We start from the raw sequence: 23,668 nt of genomic DNA on the forward strand, positions 1-23,668 counted from the left end.
AAAGACTTCATCAGTATTGATAAAATGCACACAGCATATGGGCTGGCTAGCTATACTTATCAACATACGAACTAGCCTTCTGGAGAGAACACTGTGACAAACAGTGGAAACACAGAGCAACTGCTCTTCCCCCAAGCCAGAACCCTGTTAAGTCATGCCCTCCTGGAGAAAAGGAAAAACAACGTATTTTTACTGCAGCAGGGTGGGGCTGTGGAAGTTTGTGCAAAGCTTAGTACTTTGCTCCCTCAGCAGGCTTTAAATACCACAGTTACACAGCTGTCCTTTCTATATTTTGAGTTTTCCAGAAAGTGTTGTGCAAGAAAAATATTGTATGCAACTCATTACTAATTTGTCTTCCATGATAGTCACCCTGAAAAAAATAAGACAATGGTGTTATCAAGTTCCCATTCTCATAAAAGCAAATTAAGTGCATGCGTCCCTTTAAAAAAAAAAGCAAACCTTCAATAGTAAGCACTATGCAATTTCTTCTTAAAATTGGAAACAACAGATCTGGTACCTCCAGATCCATAGAGGAAAATGGAGATTATAAGATGTGTTTATAATGCAACAATATTTTAAGAGGCCATCATGTGCTGGGCACCTATTGCCCAAAGCACTGCTGTTGTATTAAGGGCACATACTGCCAAGCACAGATGTGCCAGGCACGTGGGAAGTGTTTCTTTCGTACTGACTGGATCTCCTGAAAACCAAAGAAATAGCCATGCTGAGAGCTCTGCCTTCTGCCAGCAAGCCACAGTGCTGGAAAAATACAACCAGCCGCCAGGGACAAATACACGCTTGTTTACACTGATGTGTCACAATAACATCTACTGAAAATTATATGATAGGTAAGAATGTAATACCAAACAGGTCTCTACCAGCTAAATGAGAAATCCCCTGTTCCTTTTAATCAAAGCATGGGCCTTGTCTGAAACGTGTCATCTGCATGGACCCTGCAACCAGTTTCACTATATAGCTAAAGGGTGTCCAAGGACCAGGTGCTGACCGTGCCATGAGCTTGTGGAGTTCCTGCTTGTGCTGCTGGTCCTCAGTTGCAATAGCATGCTGTGCCTGCTGCTGCATTGTCTGCACGAAGTGCTGCATGTGCTGGAACGCATCAATCTGTAATTGGATGATGGTTGCAGTAAGGACCACAGGGGTTAAATACAACTTCACAAGAGAGGAAGACAGAGTGGAAATAAATTTTCACTGAAAGCAAAAAATACAGTTTTGTTTTCTTTCAAAGCTTTGTAGCCATTTGTATCCCTCTAAAATCAGTTCATACTCTACATATGTAGCACCAAATAAATGAAGAGGTTAGAGATTCTTGATGTCTCAGAAATCTGGCCACTGAATTGCTACACTGAGGAACAAATAATTGCATCCTTCCAATGCTAGGCACGCCTTCGCACGTGTACTGTTATGTCATACATATAGTCAAAAGCATGACTGACCATAACATAAGCCAACAATGTGTTCTGATGCGCAAGAAGTCAACTCTGGCAAAGTGGCCAGGTCACCTATACAAGAAGAAAACTTCAGCAGCGGAGCATGTCCTGTTACTGCTCACACAGAGTGAGATTCTAGTAATGATACAGAGATGTCTCATTTGCAATTGAGCATGCACACGGAAAACAGTCCAGCAATTCCAACAATCAAACAAATGTTCATAGCTTACAAACTGTATCTGACTAGGTCACTATCATAATAGACAGGATCACAAATCCAGAGAAGCCTGCCTATAAGATGCTACGGCCTGAAAAAAAAGAAACCAACAATTTGAGAAAATAATGCCTGAAGGAAAACTTGCAGCTTCCTGATCTTCCCTCCTAACCCCTCAGCTTTGGCTAGGCTTACAGTACATACCATGGGACGTAAGCTTTGAGCTGTTTCAATAAATTAAAGTCTAGATTTCTCCTCATGTTGTTTAAGAAGTACAAATGTACATTGCTCCTTTGCCAGCAGATTACATAAGGCAGTAGTGCTAAAGCAACTTGCACTACCAAATTTTGAGGGAAGACTCTTTTTGAAATTCCTTGGAAAGAATTACAGGGTAAGAAAACCCAAAATTAAAGATTTAAGAAAAAAAGTATGCACACTTCACTGGAAACAATTAGAGTAAAGCTCTTGCAATCTGCAAGGTCATTTCAGGTCAGAAACTGCAGAATATGCTATTAAGATCAAATTTACTTCTGTTCCATTTACAGGAATGAGCTACTTTAGAGTGAGACAAGAATCACCTGAGCTGAAATGCCTCCTCTATCCCATTCAAATGCCAGCGTGCACAAGTCAATTGTCAGGAAAAAGGGTATTAGCCCAGGGTGAAATAAAAGAAAGTATCACACTATTAACATTAATGGGGAGCATTCCACAGCTTGTAACCTAGATACTTGGTTAGAAAGGGGCGGGGGGGGAATAACAATCTTATAAATAGTTATGCTGTTATGCCAGACATTTGTGAAAAATAGACAAAAAGATATTGCTCAACAGTTATGTGCCCCTCTCATATCTAGACACACCCGACAATCTGCTCTTCAGTTTCCATTAATATTGAAAACTGATCACCATAAACTGACAGGCAGAGCACTTAAGACTGAAAGCAATACGTTTTCTTTAACAACTGAATTCCTAAGTTTGTATGCAGCCTTGTTATGGTATATGTCTGTAGAATGCAGCTGCTGGCAAAGGTCCTTGTTAGAAGAAATGCAGTAGGGTTTATTTATCCATCTTTTTATCTGTTTAAGAAAAGATTGTGCAGCTCTCCAAGTGCTATGCAGCTGGTTTCCATCTAGATGCCAGTTTTTTTCCTGCTGGATCTGGCAAGTGCCAAAATGGCAGTAAGGAAAACATTTTAGGTCAACCAGGCAACCTTAAACTCCTCAGCTAGAGAAAATGGTCATTTTCTATCATGCCAGCCTACCTCAGTAGCTTATTACTTAGGATACCAAATCAAGTGAACACACACAGTTATATAAAACTCTGGTCTACATACATCACCAGGTATAACTATTTAGTTAATGATGGTCACTCAAATAGGACATAAGGATACACCCAACCATGTAATGCTCCTGGTACCAGGAGAATTCCCTAAACACTTTCAGTGTTTGGTATAAAAAAACACTTAAGTCTCACCCCAGACTGCAAACTTATTGTACGCTAACATAGCTTCTTCTGCCACAGAGCTGCATGTTTAACCATGAATTTCAAAAATAAGCATCTACTTTCCAAGTGCCACAAAGGACTGAATCGTTGAGTCAGCCCTTCCAGCAAAAGAGTGCTCAGAGAAAGGGTCGAGACTTGCATGCAGGTCTAGGATTAGTGCTACCTTGGGTAAAGTATTTCTCCCTCAGCACTGTAAACAACACCCAGTTTTAATGTATTAAAAAGAAGATTAAAAAAACAAAAAGCCCCTAAAGAACAGAGCTTATGTATTTAAATAGGAAGTAATTCAACGAGCAAGAGGAGGTGATTCTAACCACATCTGATCCTCCTTCTCATCTTTGCTGCTTTTCTAATCTTTTTTTTTCCTTTCTTCATGGGCTCTACATATTCTTGCACCAGATTATTTTAAAATACATTCTCTTCCCTCATCCCCTTAACCTTTGTGCCTGCTTTCATTCTTTCTACAACTGCACCAGTTTCTTGCATCTTGTCTATTTCTTTATCACAGGTCAAACACAGAAAAGTCCAGTTTCACTCAGAGAAGCAGGCAGAGAAGACCCATATACTTCTTGGGTCATTTACTGAAGAAAGTAAGAGACCGTAACACTGTTTTACAAAGCCAATAGAACAGGGCCTCAGCAGCAGCTCCTTCTGTTTTTTAAATTCAAATAAAGAACAGTCAGGTCATGGCAATGTTCCCATAGCAATGGCTCTGCTCCAGTGCTGGCAATCCCAAAGACAGGAAAAATAAAAAAGATGTGGCAATAAATGGAGAATAAATGGAGGCTTTAATGTATATTTAAAAAAAGATAAGTTATCCAATCTGGAGCTTATTGGATTTGATTATGTAAATTCTCCCTGTGTTGCAATGTCAAAAACATTCACCCTAGGCTCTTTGGAGCCAAATTGTTCCCATGACAAAACCCTATGTACTTTTCAGCTGTCTTTCAGTTAGAAATTTTCAATAATGTCCTTCATAAAAGTCAGTTCTGCTCAGCAACTAAGTACAAACTGTTCAGGATATTTTTCTAAAACTGGTAATAAAAAAAACTTACTCTTTCAGCATGTAACCCTGACCATAGGTATAGTGTGGAGACCTGGCAATCAGAACAATGGACGAAAAATCAAGTACCAAGCCTACACAGTAAAATTCCGGTGAAGACAGAAGAGCTATTATTGACCATTAATCTGTGCTGCATCCCTTGGGTACCCGACACTGGTTTAGCAAAAATAATCTTTCCACGTAGGAAATAAAATTAGGGCCAGGCCTTCTCTGTCACTACGGAGTTCTAAAGGAAAATTTCAAAAGCTTATCTTCTGAATAACAATAAGGAAAGGGATTAGTTACTCTTTTTTTAGGTGAGCAAAAATAAAACCTTCAGGCTTGACTTTGTTCTGTGGGGATTATGAAGAGCTAATGTGCATGCCACTGCACAAAACCTGAGCAATGAAACGTAGAGAGTACTATGTTCTTTTGTACCTTACGGGCGCTCTTCCACATGTGTTTCATGTATGCATAAGTCACTTGGGGATGTACTGTTGGCAGCGGGTGATCCAGCTGTCGAGATGGATCTACTCCCAAGAGCAGGACAAGTGTCTTATGGGCCAAAGCCTGGAGAAAGTTGCAAAGAGAAAAAGCAGGTTAAAATAAGTTCATTCTTACCTCCATTTCATATTGACCACAGAATTGCCCACCCCTAAAAAATACCTCTGACCCTGCAGATAAAACACAGACATAGGAGCCTTATTACCACTCCCTGGACTCACAAGAATACCGCATGATAAACCATGTGTCTTCATTGGGATCAGAGCATTAGATTCTCATTTCAGAAGCCAGTAGAGAGTGTGAAGTCTCAGTTTCAATTTTTTGGGGGGAATAAATCTTGTGGTGAATGTTGAAATAGGATTGTAATGTTCAACGATAAGAACATCACATTCTAGATTTGATAAAGAGTGCTTTAGCGGAGAGAGCTATTATTAATAATTACCAGTGCTGCATAAGGACTTTCAGGTATAGCATGCAATAAAAAATTGGCTCTGAGGCTCTCAGGTATAATACCTGTCCTACAAAAATAATGTTGGCTACAAGCATGAACTCTACACTGGTTATAATTTTAGCATTTCAACAATTTCTGACCAGTCTCTTCCTCAGAGGAGAGCCCATCCCACTTGGGCAATGCAAGTATTTGGAAATGCTCAAGGTTGAAGCAGCATGACAAAGCCAATCATCTAAAAACCTGCTGTAGAGCTTGATAATGCTCACCAGTCTCCCACTCTTGCCACACAAGCTGGCATACTTGAGCCAAGTTCTCATGTCCTCATGAGGATTCACAACAAGAGATCGGACCATCAATATTCTTTGCCAGTCTTCCACAATTCGTTGACAGCCCTGAGAGAAAAAGAAAGAGAGCACTTGTTAGCGTTTTATCTCCAATCTACTCCACAGGGCCTTAATTCAGAATCTGAAGGGACTTTTCCCAAGATGGAGAGACTTCAGTACCCATAATTCACAGCAGGCCGACATCACAAACTAGCTGGCTATTTCTTTAATGTGCAAAGAAGGTTAAGTCCTTGACTCTCATTCTCTGCAGCCAGCTCAGTGTTTGCAGTCTAATGATATCCTCTAATGGAAAAGGGAGAAAAGCTTCTAAAGCAGAAATCCATCCAAAAATCAGGAAAGCTCTTTGTGCAATTCCAAAACGAGTCAAGAGTTTTATAACCCTTCTCAACCTAGTTTTAAAGCCTATTTTTGGTTTAAACAGTGACAAATCTCAATATGGAGATGGTACAAAACCAAATGGTTGCAAAGATATTTTTATTATTGCCCTTTTTCTTCTCCTTGCATGTGTTGCTTTTAGAGGCTGGCATGACTGAACTGATATTCTGCCAGAAACTGCAGTTCCAACTGCTATGCTGCTTGTGCAAGCATTTTCTGGTTCTTGTCCGTCTGAAGGGAAACGCACAACATTATCAGTCAGAGCAGGATGAGTCTGTATTTCAAATGTTCAAGGATGCTGCAGAGAAGGAGAATTGTGGAAGGGACATTAACAATGAAATACATGGTGCTTGCTGTAATGGCCAAGTACTTCAGGGTAACAGTGATGCTCTGAAGTTCTTATTGATCCAGAAACGACTTAGACTTAGTTTTGAGGTAAACAAAAGAATTTCCAATGGCAGCAAGGACCTTAGCACCAAAGCATCTATTTCTTTCCCTTTTTCTTTTTCCCCCAAGTTGAGGGCTGGGAAGTTGGACAAAGCTTGTTCCCTAATACCCAAATAAACCTCATCCAATAGGCATTTTAAAATTATTAAAAAGTAGCTATAAAATGTGCAAGAACTGTATGTACTGCTTTCAGGACTATAAACAGCTGCATTCAGACATTACACTTCCTGTCACACTCAGTTTCTCCACCCCAGTGGAATGCTCCTGAGCTTTTCCAGACAGCAATGCAGATGGGAGACTAAAAGCTTTGTCACAGTTTCCCAAACAGCTAAAAAATATGTAGCAGCAACAGCCTTTCATAACGAGGCAGATATAGCAGTCACAGTGAAGAACTCCATATAGGGAGAAATTCTTCCCCCAAGCAGTGTATCAAAATTTGGTATAATGAGAGTATTTTACCCTAATTATGCTTTTTTGTTTTCCCTTCCCTTGCAGGAATCACCTCTTTAAACAGTATTCCTGTATGTACTACTTCATCTGATGATGTTCACTTTCACTGTAGGGATGCCTCTTGTAAGGAAATAGTCTCAAAATATTTGGCTGATTTAAATTTTCAGAGGTGCTTTGGATTTTTGCTGTTTAGAGTAAGAAAGGCACAAACTTCTCTTTAAATACAGGAAAAGCAGCATTGCTTTAGAAGGTCTCTTCTAAGAGGACAAGGCTAATCACAGAATCATAGAATCATTTAGGTTGGAAAAGACCTTGAAGATCATCGAGTCCAACCATAAACCTAACACTGCCAAGTCCACCACTAAGCCACGTCCCTAAGTGCCACCAATCAATTGGAAATGTTCTTGTAAGAGATCGGAAAGGAACAGGACAATCTTTTACAAGTATGTGAATTTTCTGTCCAGTTTTCCAGCATTGTGAGAGAATTCACTTCTCCTTAAAATGCAGCCAGCCAGGTAAAAAGTTCAGACTAGCCTTATCCAAACCATTATTTCCAGGTGCAATCCAACGCTGAGATAAGCAGCCTTGGAGATGTTACTAGCATCTCCATGCTGTACACACATATTTCAAGGCTTAAATCACCCTACCGAAGTGTCACATCAGTAGACACCTCAGGAACATTAACAAAAACAAAAAAAAAAAAGCCCAAACAACCAGGACAAACACAAAGGAGACAGAAAACATGCAGCCATGTAAGCATATATGCTATCGGGATAGAAAGAGAAATGGAAAGATTTGCTGAGCCATCACACTGATTCGAAAGGAAGCTGTTCATGCCAGCACATCAGCATCTCCATCCTTGATCTTTACATAGATGTACCTGCAGTCTTTCCCACCAGATCTGGCGGATGATCTCACGGCGTTCTGGTACAAGTTTATACTGGATAACCTCTTCCAGCTCTGACAGCATCTGGCAGGATACCATAGCCTGAAGGAAACAATCACATTCCATCCCAATCACTACAGAACAAATCTATTATTAAGGAACAGTATTTTGGCATCAAAATCTTAAGTACATATGCTGCCCAACAGGTAAAGGACGGAATGCTATATACTGACGATCTGCGATTCAAACTTTCTAAATGTCAATTCTTATTTCTTTTGAGGGGGGGGGAAGCTCACTTCACTGTTTAATTTGTCCCAAAGCTGCTCCTACAAAGTTGTATTTCTTATCTGACAAGAGCCATTTAGCTTGTGGGCCTACACAGGTCTTATGTTTGATACAAGCGCTACTCAGAAGTTTTATGCAACTTCTAGAGACAGTCTGAAGCAGCAATGAGGAGAATGAAGGCTGAGAGTTAGACACTTACCCCATAGGCTCGACTGTAGCTCTCTCCCGCCATGGCAGTCAGCTCAGCATCTAGCAGATCTCTGGCTTTGTCAATGCACTGAAATAGAACAAGATATTGGGGCAAAGGTGGTATGTTTTATCTAGAGTCAACTGTTGGAATTGCTATTCATCTGTTCCATCTCATGAACAAAGCTGGCATTGTTCCCATTCTCCAACAAGAACCAGGAAAGGATGTTATCAATAGAAAAAATTGACAGGAAAACAGTGTCCAGGGGCAGGTATAGGGGAAGTCAAAGGGGGCTTCATTTATAACCTGCACAGCCTGAAATGTGTCTTTCTACCAAATCAAAGTTTGCAGTACTTCTAATCCTACTGTCATAGCAGAGATCATCGTTAATAAAATTTATAGAGGAAAAGAGAACTTCACATTTTAGTGCAAAAGAGTCGGTTACAAAAAAGCCTCAAGAAATGTCTCTTGATAATATACAATGAAAGAAAATAGTTTTCACTGTTTTATGTAACCCAACAGGTTTTTGTGAATTTTACAGGACAGCAAATTCCATTTCTCTTCCTCCAACTAAGACATGCTCTTCAAGCATGAAATAAATCCTGCTCTGGTTCCAGTCATTATATAATCTTTCATCTATAGTTTTTCCTGTTCAAAATGTTAAAGGTTATTCACTCTACCCCTTTGAATGCCTGGCTAATTTTACTGTGCACATCACCCAAAAAATCTATGTACGGGTTTCAACAGAGCAGACTGAATTACTCCTTTATCTAAGTTGGCAAGCCAGCACAGAATTCTGAGAAATGGCACTTGAGCTTCCTTAGAAAGTAAACAACATGCTTCACATCTACAGAAGGGAAAAGTCGCTCTGCAAATCTCCTCTGTGACAAACAAGCATACCAATATGACTCTGACTAATAGACTTATTCCTTGCCTTGATTTCTCATCTCAATCTAAGATTTAAGATTTATCACTGCTACCAGAAAAATTAGAGGAAAAGTTCCGGTACATGATATATATGAGCAATTTCCTGAAAACGCTGCAACAGACAGAAGTTCACAGAACATCCATGAAGAATCTTATGTGTGTCTTATGCCATGAATGCCTTTTATCAAGCAGTGCCTTGTAGAATGGAACCTCTGCTGAGATAATCCTTGTGCACTGTCTGTCTAGAAAACAGACATAAAGGTAAAGAAGCCTAAGAATGACTAAGGCATTCTTCCACTCTACAGCACTGGACCACTACTATCTGTACATATATTCCCTGCTGTGTTTCTGGAAATACAAGATAAGCTCAAGCACCAAGGTCTAATACATCAATGGAAAAAAAGGTTATTGGGCAATTCATAGGTTATAGCCGGCTGCTTTAAAACAGCATCTCTTTCCATGCAGCAATGTAGCCTAGTTCATCTTAAACTAGGTTTTGGGAAAGCCAACAAGGAAGATAATTACCTGCTGAGCCAGTGAGAAAAGGTCCTGATGGAGAGCCAGTACAGCCCTGTAGAAAGCACCATCATGGGTGTCCCTTGGGATCATGCAGGTATATTCTTCCATGCTATCCCACTGACCTGCAGAGAGACAGATATCCTCAGTAATACAACAGCCTTCTCTGCAAGATAAGAACATAATGATGCTACAGCGCTTAGACATCAGCAACTAGGCCTGAATGCTGTGTGGTACTTCTGCATTTAAGTCAGCTCTCCAACAGCTTGTCTTTGGCAGGGACAGTCTGTGTTATATACAGAAACTGTATATGTACATACACAGAAGCGTTATAGACAAGCAAAAACATAGGCATTTTTCTTCTAGGCAAATTGTTATCCTCATGGAAAAGGTTCTTGCATTCCTTGTGATGAAAAAGTTGAAATGCTGACATTTCCAAAACGTTTGAATGAATTAGTGTCCAACAAAGCAAAAGATTAATTTTTCTCAGCGAAGGCCTACAGACAGCCAGTGATTTATAAGCTTCTCTAGTAAATAGCCGGTTATCAGGATAACTGATATTTGGACCATTTGTAGTTTTATTCCACTTAAGATTGTCTACTCAGCAGACACAACCTATCAAAATGCTCAACAGGTATTGTTCTAGTTTGTAAATAAGAGTCTGCCACAAATCTAAGAAATTCCATTAATCTCATTTCAAGTCTAAGCTATATTCAATGTAAAACTAAGTACAAGGGACCAGTTAAGCAACTGATTATCTGCTCAGACCAATAAAGCAGTCTCTTTCGTACCTGAGACCACACTGGGACACCTTTTGTAAATGTAGGTTTTTCCAAAGGGCTTCAATGTTGAATGACATTTACTTCATATCCCAACGTAAATAATTTTGTTCTTTGATTTTGCTGTTTCTTATATTTTGTAGTTCTGAAGTAAGTTAAAACTATCTGTGCTTCCACACTGTGAGTTGTCATATACTAGCACACAAGGATACATTACCTAGGCCCCAGGCAGCAGCAGCAGCCATCCTAGCCATCTTAGCCTGAGTTTCATCATTGACCTGTGTCCACTTTTCACAGCACTGCTGGTGGAGCTGCCCCCTAAGAAGAATCCACAATTTCTGATCAGCAAAAAGTCTCTTCTAAGAATTTTGCCTTGTTAAACAACCACTTTGCACCGATAAGACGACAACTAGCCCCATCGTTCTTTTATGTAGAGTGAAGAACAGGATTCTTCTCCTCTGGCCAACTCAGGCACGGTAGTCTGATGACAAATACCCCATCATCAGAAAATAATTTAAAGCCACACTATGCTTTGAATCCAGACAAAAGTTTGCATTTGTTCCTCAGCAGTTAGTAATGCCTACTTTACGAACCGAACTGTCAACTCCGGCCTACAAATACAGAAAACAAACCCCATTCCCGAGAAAAAAAAAAAAAAACAAACCACGACCAAACAAGGGATGCTTAAAATTTTTTGCAAGCGTCAATACAAGGAACATACGATCTGAATAGCTTGTGCATGGCTCCTGCTATCAAACATTTTGGATAAACACATCACGAAGTTTGAAGACAGAGGCTAGAGAACCAATGCTGTTGTAACCTAGTATGAAGACTTGTCATGGCAAGATCTCAGAGGGGATCTGAATCTTTCATCTCCAGTGGAGAGGAAGCATCAGGATTTTTTATATTATTTCTTTTAAATCAACTGTGAATGCTCCATTAATCAAACCAATTACTGTGGGTGTTGCAGTTCGAGAATTTCTCAGGCTGGATACTCTGTAGCAGTGGAATAGCTACCAACTGTGAGGGAGGCCAGCTTGCCTTCTCTACTGTCATCCTCTCCCCTCCCGAAAAGGAAGATGAGTTAGTCAAACAGGACCGATGGGCTGCCACAGGCAAGACAGTCATTCTGACAGCTTAATGGCTGTCAATGGCTTAACCAACAAAAAAACAAAACAAAAAACCCCAACTAAACAAAAAAAACCAAAAAAAAAAAAAAAAGAAAAACCAAGCCAAACCTAGCAACAGCAGAAAATCAGGACCTCACAGATGCTAATAAAGGAGTATGGCTCTTGCAGACGTAACTACATCAGTAGACAAATGGCTAAGAATATTTTGGCTGTACTTTCAAAACATCACAGCACAGAGTACTGAAATAATGATGCTGCATAGTATCAGTTCTAGATTAACTGTCATATTCTGCCAAGCAGATTCCAGCAGCACAAATAGTCAAGTTGAACACTACTGAAGAATAGCAGCAGCCAAACCATGGAATCCTCAGTCTCAGGATGATGTCTCTATAGTCAGTTGCAAGGTAGCAGAGAGCACTTTGCAAAGGCACTTCTGAATGGTAAAGAACATCTGCATAGAGATGGAGTGCAGCAAGCACACAAATTTTTGTGAGATTGTGATTGCTCTCATCACTACAGACTATCAATAGATGCACAATATCTAGCTCCAACAGAAGAAAAGCATCCTTTTGTAATATATTTGTCACCGATATGTGAAGAAGCAGGAGGTTCAGAGAGGACACTTTACACAAATACATGTCCTGCAGGAAGGAGGAATTCCATAAACCCCTGGTGGGAACCGCCTACTCCTAGAAAAGATGATTGAGAAATGCTCAGTAAGATAATCTATTTTTCCTACTGAAAAAGCTATGCCCAATATGCCTCGCCCTCATCTAGAAACAAAAAGAGCAGAAAAATGCTGTCAAAATTAGGTTTCTCAAACAGCTGTGTTTCTCTAACAGTAAAATGACTTTAGTGAAGAGGAATCTCCTTACTGTGTGTCATCCCATGGGTTCACGTCAGGACCCATCAGGAGAGAGCTCTAGTGACATGAAAAGTTCAGTAGAAAGGCGGAACCTGGACCAAATCACATATGCCCCTAGGTAGAACTGCATGCTACAGTGCACAGGATGCCTTCTCCAATTATCTTCTTTGAATTGAAGTGAACAGGGAGAAAAAACAGAAGCCCCCAGTTAACTAGCAAGCTGTAAGTCACTACTAGCTCACCCTAACACAAAAACTGACTCTAGTTACATGTTGACAACACACATTTAACACAGGGTTTGAAATACCAGATGTCCACAAAGACAATGCTTAATGAATGCTAAAGAGAGTATTAATGAAAAACTCAGCCATCTACAAGATGGGCAAAAGGGTTATAAAGTGGGAGTAATTTATTTGGCATAATCTCACACCCAGGTGACTATTGGGAAGCAAACAATTTCACTAACAGTTGTGCAAAAGATCATGCATTCTGGATAGGCATAGATCTGATAATGAATAAATACAGAAATCTCTCATGAGTTCAAAAAGGAATACCGCAACGAGCTCCTTTTATGATTGTTTTTGACAAGTGCTGCCCATTAATGTTTCCGGAGAGGTCCCCTCTATTTACAGTTTCTTTCTCTGTTACAAATGGGGTTGGATCTGATCATCAGACTGCAGATTCTCTTCCAGAGAGACTTTAACTTATCAGATGGTCCATCCAAAAGGCTTAGAGATGTTATTACCAATTCTGACTTCAATGAACAAAGTGAGAAATCGCTGGAAATATTCAAACTATTAAGTAAGCAGGAGTAAATAGGAATTCAGGCAAAAAAATTTCACCTGGGTGACAGCATCCAGAGAAGAGTTAGGCACCATTTTTAAAGGTACCATTTTCCTCAGTCTTCAGGCATTCCCCTCTTACCATTCACCAAGTGCTTCCAAGCAACGCATCCGTCCTAGCATCAGCTCAGGATCATCTTTGTTTGTGTCCATCTTTTTGTCATAGGCCACCAGAGCATCTTCCCATTCATGAAGCTTTTCATACCAGGTAGCCTGAATTTCCTAAGGGGAAAAATCAGAATAAATAGTGGGATTAATATTCACCATTCTATATTAACTACCACAGCTTTTCCTGAAAAGTTCTGTGTCTATGGTGGTGACTTAGCCCTTTTTTCATTCTAAATATTCTCATGGACTTCTACGATAAAGAGAAAAGCCTTGAGCTAGTGCAAAAACAGGAATCCTGAGTATTGCTTAACCTGCACAGAAATGAATTCAGGTTTACCAGAAGGATCAATCCAACATCATCCCCCTATTCAGCGCCACTGAATACTAGCTCAGTAGCTGGTGCTTTTCTTTTTGGAGAGGGGGAGTGAGCAGAATAGGAAAAAGAGTAAATCTATAAAATATTCCACTTCCCATTGTTGCACATGCTTGCATTCAAACAAGAACAACAGTCCTGTGTTCAGGAATGGAGTGACTAACTGGAAAAAAAATCCCAAACCCAAAAAGCACACTGTGCATCTGACTACTGCTAGGCCATTTTTTAATGCAGCAGGTAGTATGATGTTGGGGTCTAATCATAGTCCTCACAAGGAAAGGCTGTGGTTTGTAACAAAGACTTTAAAAGTAAGCCAAGATGTGATCCTTATCAGCTGCACAAACTTTTCTTCAGTCTTTGTTTCTAGATTTTGTTTCTAATTTTCAAGAAATAAAATGCCTTGGTATTTTTTCCATACTTATCTCTGCCAATGTTTTTCTGCTCAGTCCTTGGCAGCTCATGTCTTGACATAGGCTACAGAATAGATTCTTTTCCCAGCCCTGTGGGCAGGGTCAGTATAAACCATGCTCTGCATGCCAGGTCTTCCACTTAGGACGTTTATATATCAGCCCTTTAACCTTTCAGCTCAGTCATAATATTTCAAGTAAGCTCCTGAAAGTAGAGCTCACAGCTCCTCTTAGTTTCTTTTCACTGCCTATTCTGGCAAACTCTGTGTTTTGAACTACATTTACTGCTAGAACTACATTACTGCTAAAGAGTGAGGTCAGAATTAGATAACATAGAGCTTTGCTCAATCCACCCAAGGAATCATAAGAAGCTGCAAAGATGTTCTGAAGTCCGTATTTCTCCGAGAAGTGACTTCTTTTCCCGTCTAGGTCAAAACCACACATAATCCCACACCAGAGAAATTCCACCATTTTGTGCTGATACCTGTTCCCACTTTCTTTCCCACTAGCCTCCTAATGAAAGAGGCTAGTCTACTGTGCTTCCAGGGCTGCCTTCCTTTTCCCAATCACCCTAAAGCACTGCAAGAATTATCACTGCAAAATCATCTTTTTAACAGAGTAGAACTGGCAGGAGAGCATAGATGCTTTGAACACAAATTAAATTCTTATAAAAAAGAAGAAAGGAAAAAAAAAAAAGGTAAGTCGTGCAGAGAAAGACACAGAACAAATACCGAATGGGGTTATTTTATTTCTGTGAGCAGTCAAAATTGTAAGGGACTGGCTAATCTGCTGTTCTAAATAATACCTGTGAACTCTCTAACAGGTTCATGTGCCTCGTGGATGAGAGTGACTATAGGCACAACTTCCATTAAATACTTACCTGGAAGGTATTGATGCAGTTTCTCAAAAACCCTGAAGCATTTAAAGCTTGGAACAGGAACTTCCTCCCTCCCTTCCCAGCTTCTTCTACATAAAATGACTTCTTTTGTCCAGTTGCTAGTTCCCAACAGCTGCATTTAGTGTCAACGATAGCTGCTAAATTCTCCTCCAAATCAGGTTCTTGCACAAGTTCTTGCAGCCTTCCCCAGCTATCTTACCTGTATGCAGTGTTTGCTAGTATGCAGCTAAGTACACAGTATACATCCCTATAGGCAGCAAGGCACCTTCAGTATGAACGAGGCAATATTATAAGCAGGGATAGAACCTCAACATGATTGATTGAAAAAACACAACACCACCCCACCACCACCCACGCACCCACACACAAAAAAAACCCTAGAAAAAACATGAAAACATAAGACATGAAGAAGAGAGTTATCCAGCAGGACTCACCAGCTCCCCAAAATGCTTCATGGCATATTCCAGTACCCCAGCAGCTGCTTCTGGCTGTTGCAGTTTATTGTTAATGCTGAAAAGGTAGGAAGAGAAAGACCATTTTACACAGTTGGCAATTACTAGGGGCTGGTATGAGCTTCTGCTGGATCATTTAGAAATACCAATGGAACACCCTCCTTTTTCTTTAAAACTTTCAAGTGAATGATTAGACTACATAAGACACAAATTGACTACATATTTGCAAAACAATAGGTGCATGAATATTCTCTGCACATATTCTCAAGACTTGTTACACAAAACAGTGATTGTATATGATTATCAATTCTAAATAGCAGCCTGCATAGGGAGAAGAATAGTTGCCAATAGTTTGAAAGGCATAATTTCTCAAACAGCTGCACTTATTAAGAGCTTTACAGTACTGATTTTTTTTCCCCTTTCTCTTAAGCAGGCCACCAACTCCTTTAAAAATCAGAATAGAGATTTTAATGCTCCAGGAAACAATCTGCATCATTAGAACCATTCACAAATATCACCAGGAACATACCCACTGACTTTCCCCCCCTATGAGAGGCCTGTTGATCAGCAAGAGACAAGGAAATCTATAGCATTAAAAGGAGTACTTTGAAGAGACAAAACAGGGAAAATTTTCAAATGAGTGCTATATTTCTTCTGTCTGTGGAAGTTTCCTTTCCTGACAACTAAAGAACCAAGCTCCTAGACACACTCTGGATATAGGGGAAAGTCAAGTAAAATACTCTTGGAAATAGGACCTTAGAATGGCTTGAGCTCAAATCAGATTTAGTCAGGCTAAGAATGCACCATAATCACAGTTCAAGAAGACAGGCACCCAAAAATGGGAAGCACTTGAAATACATCCATGCCTTTTTTTAGCAAGATAGTCAAAGAACATACTACCTCCACGCTTCCCAAGGGAAAGCTAGGCAGCAGTGTCTCATAAAAGTGATAAATGGCTGTCACATTTCATATCCTGATGATTTAAAGAGCCATTGGCAGACACATCACTTCCAGCATGTCAGACAGTTAATTACTTCCAACTTATCTTTCTTGTCAACGCTTCCTGACAAAATTGGCCGTTATCTTTTATTCTTCAACAATAAGCACTGCTCTTTTGCTGATGCTCCCTGGTGCACTCAATTACTCTTTTTTTTGTTTCTTACTTTCTTGGCTGTCCAAAGTAGAATTAAACGTTTCAAAGCTGTCTATGGCTAGGTTTAGGCAAAGGGAGGGGAAAGAAGGGAAGGGGAAGGAGAAAGACTTTGATTTAAACGAATACACAGTCAGTAGATATAATACTGTGTTGTAATTATTAATCATAAATTACTCTCTTGTAACAAAAGATCTAGCCCACACAGTGAGTAAACATAGGTAATTTTGTGGACTAGGATAAGCCACTGACAAGGAAATCTCCTGTCAATTATTTCATGTTTCGATGTATCATTTTAAAATAGTTTATACACAACACAGGGGGGTAAGCAGGGAGCAACAAGATTCACCGCTTTGGCAGAAATGGACCTAAACACAGAGAAGTACAACTGTCAGGAAGAATACAAAAATCCCTCCAAAGCAAGACTCACACATCAAAGTGGGCTTTATTAATAGGCTGAACATTCACTGACTTATTTTTTCAGAGTAGTAAAACCTTGGTAATCACTGCATCGTTTTGCTATTCAGTTTTACAGGCTAAGGGAAACACAGTTGTTTGTGGATCTTGTGTTTCGGTGAAGTTTTTTTTGTTTATTTTGAAAGACCTCGGATTTCTGCTTTTTCTCATCCACCGGATTCAGTGTGCTCTGAGTGTTGGAAGTATATTGGCAGTTCCCAAAAATCACTACTACCACAGCTGACTGGAATGTGTTTTCAACAGACCCACAACTCTCTGCATACAAATTCTCCGAGAGTGGGCCTGCAGATGGTATTTCTCTTGGAAAAGCATTTCCACGTGGAGTCCTGTTAACACATTCAAAATACACGTTTAGAAATCATGGCATTCTGTGCCTCTCTACCCTTTCACCTTCCTACCATTAAGGCATTGCCCCTCTCCCTGCAGATCTGATGAGGTCTGCACTCAGGCAGACTTTTCTTAGATTTTGTAACACTCTTAAAGCACTACAGAGCTATTTTCTAGTTATTGTGCTGGAGACCGGACAGAATGAACAACACGACAGAAAAGCATCCAGGCACACAAAAGAGGCCCCGAAGGGCTAATATTCCAGCCAGGCAGAGCTGCCAGGGGGTTTTAGTCACAGAGTTGCTGCTGGAAATCAGGGCAGTTTACCGGATTAGAATCAGGGGGATAGATTTCTCCTTGTATCTGGAAAAAGATAACTACAAAATCTTTCTGGATTAAAGGAGAAGGTGGGAAAACATCTCTCGATAGAAAAAATGCTGCTGGCTAACTCAGCAGACAGCAACTTAAGTCTTTGTTTACTGGGTGGTATCCTTGCAGATGTTCCTAATTCAGGATAACATGAAGTTTAATATTAAGGTGACGATCAATTGTTCTCCATATCCACTGAGGATAGAACATATTCATCTGTTCATTTTTGTGTAGAAGCTAGAAAAAAGCCACCACTACCACCTACTTTACTTGATGGCTCGGCAGCAGGCCATAAAAGATGACTACCATATCTCCTTACTTGGAACTTTTTAGGTATAGGTTTGGTAGATTATAGGTTACACATGTCATCTTTCAGGAAAGGCCTAAGTATTCAGCTATCTGCCTGGTACGGACTGGCAGAGTCTTCCAGTATTAATGCTCAAGTAAAATATTTCAAAATTATGTATTTTAAATGCCACATGTACATACATAAAATCTTCTGAAACTATTTCAAGATAGAGCTGTCCTCAACTATTAAAATGGGAATCCACAGAAATAACAAGATTGCCGAAGTCATATCAACAAGATTCTGATACAGTTTGAACTAATGTACTAATTTCACTGTTTAATACCCACCATTTAATTTCACATTTTATGCAATGAACAAAGTGATTAGAAGAAACAAAAAACCAACATTAAGATCTGTATACTTTCCTTCAAAATGAGGATTAATTAGTTGCAAAACTGATTTTCATCAGTGAAGTTTTGTATGAGTTTCGCTTACCTGGACTCACTGGATAATTACATAATGCAGCACAGTAGAATTAAAATTGATGTCAGTCACAATAACAAAAGCATTAATTCCTATGTTCCAAGTGCACAATCTTCAGCAGCTGTAAGGGGCAGCTGGATAAGGAAATGAGACTGGCACAGAAAACTTTGTGAGAAGACCATTAAATCAAAGATTATAGATAATTTTTCCCCCCTGTTTATTAATCAATATCTGTACTGTAGCCAGGATCATATCCAATCCTCCTGTCCAAGCCTAACCTATTTGTAGCACTTGATCATGATGAGTGGGACAGTAAAATGTGACAAGCCTTCTGATGAAAAAAATTTTGTAGGGATGGAATGACATAGTAATTGGAAAAAGTGACTACCCTTGACAAACTCCCTGATATAAAAATCTTGGACAAAACCCTTAAATCGTCGAATTTCATTAGTAGTGAAAGGTTACATAAGCCTACTGTTTGATTATTAAGATATCAAATAAAAATGTAGATCTTAGATGTGCAAAGGACTAAAATGTAGCACACTGAGCTAGAATCATAAAAAAAAGAACACTATTCAAGAGAAATATCCTCCTATTTCTTGTATGTTATAAAGGCTATTTAAACAGACACGAGACATGAACTGGGAATGAAAAACAACTTTACTGTCTTCAGCGGGAAGAGCACTCAAATGATGGACTTTTCTCCTCCACAAACCCCAGGCATAAATGTCTAATGTTTACCAGAAATATTCTCTTTTATACAGTCATGGGAGCTTTCCAGTCTTCCATTATCTCTGAGGGTCTCTAACAATATTCTCTGTCACTCAAAATATATTAAATTTTCAAGAATTCAGAAGTAAGAGACTGGAGCCTCCCCTATCTTCCCATAAAAATGAAAAACTTTCTTTTAACAGAGCCTTTTCAGGAGGTCCCAAGCCTATCTGTGAGGGAACACACAGATCTCCTATTGCCAGAAAGAATCTCAAAACTTGGTAGAGAAACCCTATTTTCGCAATAAAGCAGCTTGTGTGCAAAGTCTAGACAAGAAGCCAAATTATTTTTTTTAGTCTCCCCAAGTTTGTTTAAAAAGCTCCTCTATGTGACAGATTTTACCAACCTAAATCAAGCTTGTTTTTCTTTCTGAAAAAGTGCTGAGAGCATGCTTCTGGGATTAGAAGTGGAAGGCACTGCTACTTTGTGGATACTTTGGGGAACAGATAATCCTCTGGCACAAGGAATTGGCTTTGTTGGCCAGTTTCCCCAATTCTACAGTTTATTTGTGTTAAGGGATCCCTGAGTCCTTGATTCAACAAACCTCAGAAAACAACCAAGTGCCCCCCAAACAACTCCAAAAACAAATGCATTTCCATCTTGCCACTAAAAATCATTCCCATGCTGGGAACAAATATGTTTGAGAAACCAATACCAGCAAAGAGCTGTTTTCAATAAACAGTTGTGATGATTGACTGCTTACAAGCCAGAGTAGCAGCTCCTTCAGCTTTTCACAGCAAGGGTGCACCACATTGCTCACAGGCATTAAAATGGGCCAAATTCCCAATCTTGATATAAATGCTTGCAAATTAAATAAAAACATTCACGAGCTTTGAAAGGAAATGCAGTGAAAAACATTACAATAAAGCTCTTAGCCAGCCCTGCTGCTCAGGCTGCAAAAGGTTTTGTATCACCTATTCTTTATGAACCAGATTCAGTGAAGGCAGAGAAGAAAGAAAATTGCCAAGGAAGGTATTTAGCAGAAAAAGGTGAAACACAGAGCAAGAGTCTTTGTGTATTGGTTATGCAAAGAAAGGATACATTAAATAAAGAAGAAATCACAAATGATTATAGGAAGTATCAGTGTTTTGTTTCTCATCAGGCCCTCTCACTTGTTCCTACATAACTTCAGAGATTTACAGTAATTATTTGCAGTAGACAACAATTTTATTTGACTTTACTAGGGATTTAGTCATTACTGTAAAGCTATAGCAGAGTCAATGTTAGAACATTTATAAGCGTCTCCAAAGCCAGAGGTGAACAGTTTCACACTTCTGGGAGGGGAAAGCAGTATTTCACAGAACTTCGACAAAGTGTGGACTCCTGCGATCTGCCAGCAGAGAGCTAATGAGAGCCTTTGCCATCTCAGCAAGCACCAGGAATGCTAGATTCTAAGCATTTGCCGGATGCATATTAAAGGTTTTGCAATGACTGGCTACCAAATAAATAGCCACAGGGCACTGAGCTTTTCTTCTTGTCTCAGCTTCACGTACACCTGCCAGAACAGCTTCTCAGAGAAGGCAGTCATTTAAACCCACCTCTGATTTAATCTGGCCCTCCAGGGACAAGAGATATCTGGTTCTAAACAAGTAATACTGATATACTTGAATTTGGTAACATCAACCAACATCATAAGCGTGGGGTGCATACCAACTGCAACCATGTTTAGATTCAATTCTCCCAACCACTTCAAACCTACATGATTATCGAAGTCAAAAAGGATTTGCCTCATGTTCTTGACTTCATGATCTCATCTTTTTAGCTACCCTGTAGCAGAATACTTCCACGTACAAAATATAATGGAAGAAAACTAGGGCAATGGATTTCAGACCAAATGATACTCAATTTCTCTATCAGTATTGGGGGAAAGGACCCACTCAGTAATCACGGAACTAGTTTTGCCCTAGCTATGCCCAAAATTATGCCTCTTTCCAAAATATAACAGGATCCTGAATTCAAGCTGTAAGTACACCGGTACATAACAGTGGAACGGTTTCCTACAGACTGTCAACTTCTACAGGTGATCTAATCTGGGAATGACTAGCATGAGTAGCTATTGCTGCCTAAGTGGTAACTCAGTTCTCCATGCAACAGGGAAAGATTCATCTTTCAAATACTCATAAAGAAGTCAAATTCTATTAAGGCTAAAGTCGCTGCCAAGACAGATCTGTCTGCCCAAATCTCTCTTAATGCTTCCTCAAAAGTCATGACAGACGGGAAGATTTGTGCTCTTTTCCATTCCTGCACAATATGTCTGTTGTCACCTCCTTACACAGAACAAAGTGAGAGAACAAAGAAGTATTATCTCTGTTTTAAAACAGGTAAAAAGTACACAAAAGAAAGATGGCTTGCATTAGGATACTCAAATCAGAGGCTGAACCCAAAATAAAACCCTGGCTGTCTCATTTCCAATTAAATACTCCAGTTTAGAAAGGAGATTCGGAGGCCTTTCTGCACTGTTTTGTAACATCTGTGTGCAGCAGAGAGTTTGGCTGAATCCTGGATCCTTCCAAAATTTGTATCGAGAGGGAATGCATGGACCTACAAGTGGCTCCCCTCTTCCACATCTGCCCCTCATGATGTGAGTGTGTGTGAAATTCAGACTGTACAAGACACAGAAGAGTTACAGTGAGTGAGAGCAGCAGCAGAATGGATTGAAGTCCTATGTAACACGATGGGGGGTGTTAGCAGGGTGGCTTTTTGGGGCGGAGAAGCCAAAGTCTGGCCTGTCCTATTCTTTGTTCCAACTTTGACAAAAACACTTTTCTCATCACAGGAAGCCTGAGAAGAATTTGCCCCTGGGAATGACAGAAGCTCCAGCTGGAAGAAGGCTCAGACAGGATTAGAGGCAGAACAAAAAGGTCAGGCTTTCATCCGAGTGCAGTGGCACTTTTTGGTCTAAAGTATAAAAAGCAATTTTGCTATGGAAGGTTTCTGGAATGTCCATGACAAAAACGTGACTGAAGCCTACGGTCTGCTGTGGAGGTGTCCTCAGTACTTTAATCAAATTGTACTTGCATATCTCTGGCAATATCTCAGGTCACCAATACCACACAGTAGCCTCACCAGCTGATACTACAGACTACAGTGGTTTCAGCCTGAAGTACAGCACACAGGCAGTCAGTCACAAAGAAACTTAAGACACTCACGCTGCCTGTTTGGAGATGTCTAATTCTGACCTCCTCCTTCCTCTCTAAGAAAATTCAGGTTTATGAAACATCTGTATTCATATTCCGCCTCTTCCGTACTTTGATGCTTTCATCTTTCTAACTCTTTGCACCCTGTGGAGTCTCTCATTACTGTTATGCAGAAAAACTATTAGCCAGCTGTGGTGCAAATCAGAGGCAGAAACAAAGCATCTAGCAACAAGTGCAACAAAGCTAAGGAGGAAGAGAAATTGCACCAACAAGACATTGTGCTTCTTATTTCTCTAAAAGCGGATGTCAGATCAGCAAGGCTTTTCTAATCTTTTCTAATTAAGCAGAAATCCTGCAGCCACTTTGGATCAGGAAAAGAAGTCTAGATGGGATAGCATGTCTCAGTTGGGTTTGTCCTCATTTTCTTTGTTAAAGGAGCAAGATTAGCTTTCTTTTGTTTTCTTGGACACTGAGAAGCTTTAACGGCATTTACCCCAGAAACAGACACATGAGCCATTTACTCCTTCATTTGCAGCTTATATCTGCCAGTTATCACAATCAGAAACTTTGCAGGAAGATGCAAGAACCCACATGTCGGGCAATTACAGAACAGCTGGCCTGTGGAGAAACAACTTAGCCGTAAGGATCTAGAACAAAAGTTGCAGATCTTTTGCAAAAGGCTGCACCATTGCTGAAAGAAACAGTTCTACTTTGGGAGCAAACAGCTATAACCAACTTTTGAATTGTTAAAAGATATAGAAGAGGAGACTGGAAGTCACTATCTCAGCCAGCTGATACTCAACCTATAGTCTGAATGTCTAAAGACTTATGATTTACTCTTAAACCTACATTTTATGTAACTGTGGACATTTTAATTACCCATAGATTTTCCTCTCTTAAAATCCTGTTAATAAACTAGCCTCCATAATACTGGAGTTAGACCGATCACACTGCCTGTAAAAAACCCATCTCTTGTCAATTTTAAGTAGACTGTCTTTCAGCATTACTTAATGTTCTTTCGCTTGTCCACTATGGGTAAACAGAGGCATGGGTTTTGACTCACATATTTTGCAGACTTCTTTCCATCCCACCCTCAGATATCCCATCTCTAAAAAGAAGAGCACTGAATTCTACAAAACAAATAGTCCAGAGACACCAGAGTCCAGAGAGGGGATTAGATGCTCAACTGACGAATTTACTAAAATATTATCTAAATTAAGAAACACTGCAAGCAT

General features: G+C 39.8%; 1 protein-coding gene across 1 annotated transcript in view; it reads right to left on the reverse strand.

Moving 5' to 3' along the window:
- MTOR (mechanistic target of rapamycin (serine/threonine kinase)) overlaps positions 1–23,668 on the reverse strand; it is a 66,079-nt gene that overhangs the window by 15,635 nt on the left and 26,776 nt on the right. Inside the window, exons 28-36 of the mRNA XM_009584749.1 lie at positions 15,413–15,488; positions 13,275–13,414; positions 10,573–10,673; positions 9,586–9,701; positions 8,146–8,223; positions 7,656–7,763; positions 5,426–5,551; positions 4,643–4,774; positions 1,007–1,122 (exon numbers count right to left, since the gene is read on the reverse strand). Coding sequence (XP_009583044.1) covers positions 1,007–1,122; positions 4,643–4,774; positions 5,426–5,551; positions 7,656–7,763; positions 8,146–8,223; positions 9,586–9,701; positions 10,573–10,673; positions 13,275–13,414; positions 15,413–15,488 — 993 coding nt within the window. The remainder of the gene's footprint in view (positions 1–1,006; positions 1,123–4,642; positions 4,775–5,425; positions 5,552–7,655; positions 7,764–8,145; positions 8,224–9,585; positions 9,702–10,572; positions 10,674–13,274; positions 13,415–15,412; positions 15,489–23,668) is intronic.

The sequence above is a fragment of the Fulmarus glacialis genome, unplaced genomic scaffold, assembly GCF_000690835.1.
Source record: "Fulmarus glacialis isolate BGI_N327 unplaced genomic scaffold, ASM69083v1 scaffold34709, whole genome shotgun sequence".
In the NCBI taxonomy this organism is placed as follows: Eukaryota; Metazoa; Chordata; class Aves; order Procellariiformes; family Procellariidae; genus Fulmarus; species Fulmarus glacialis.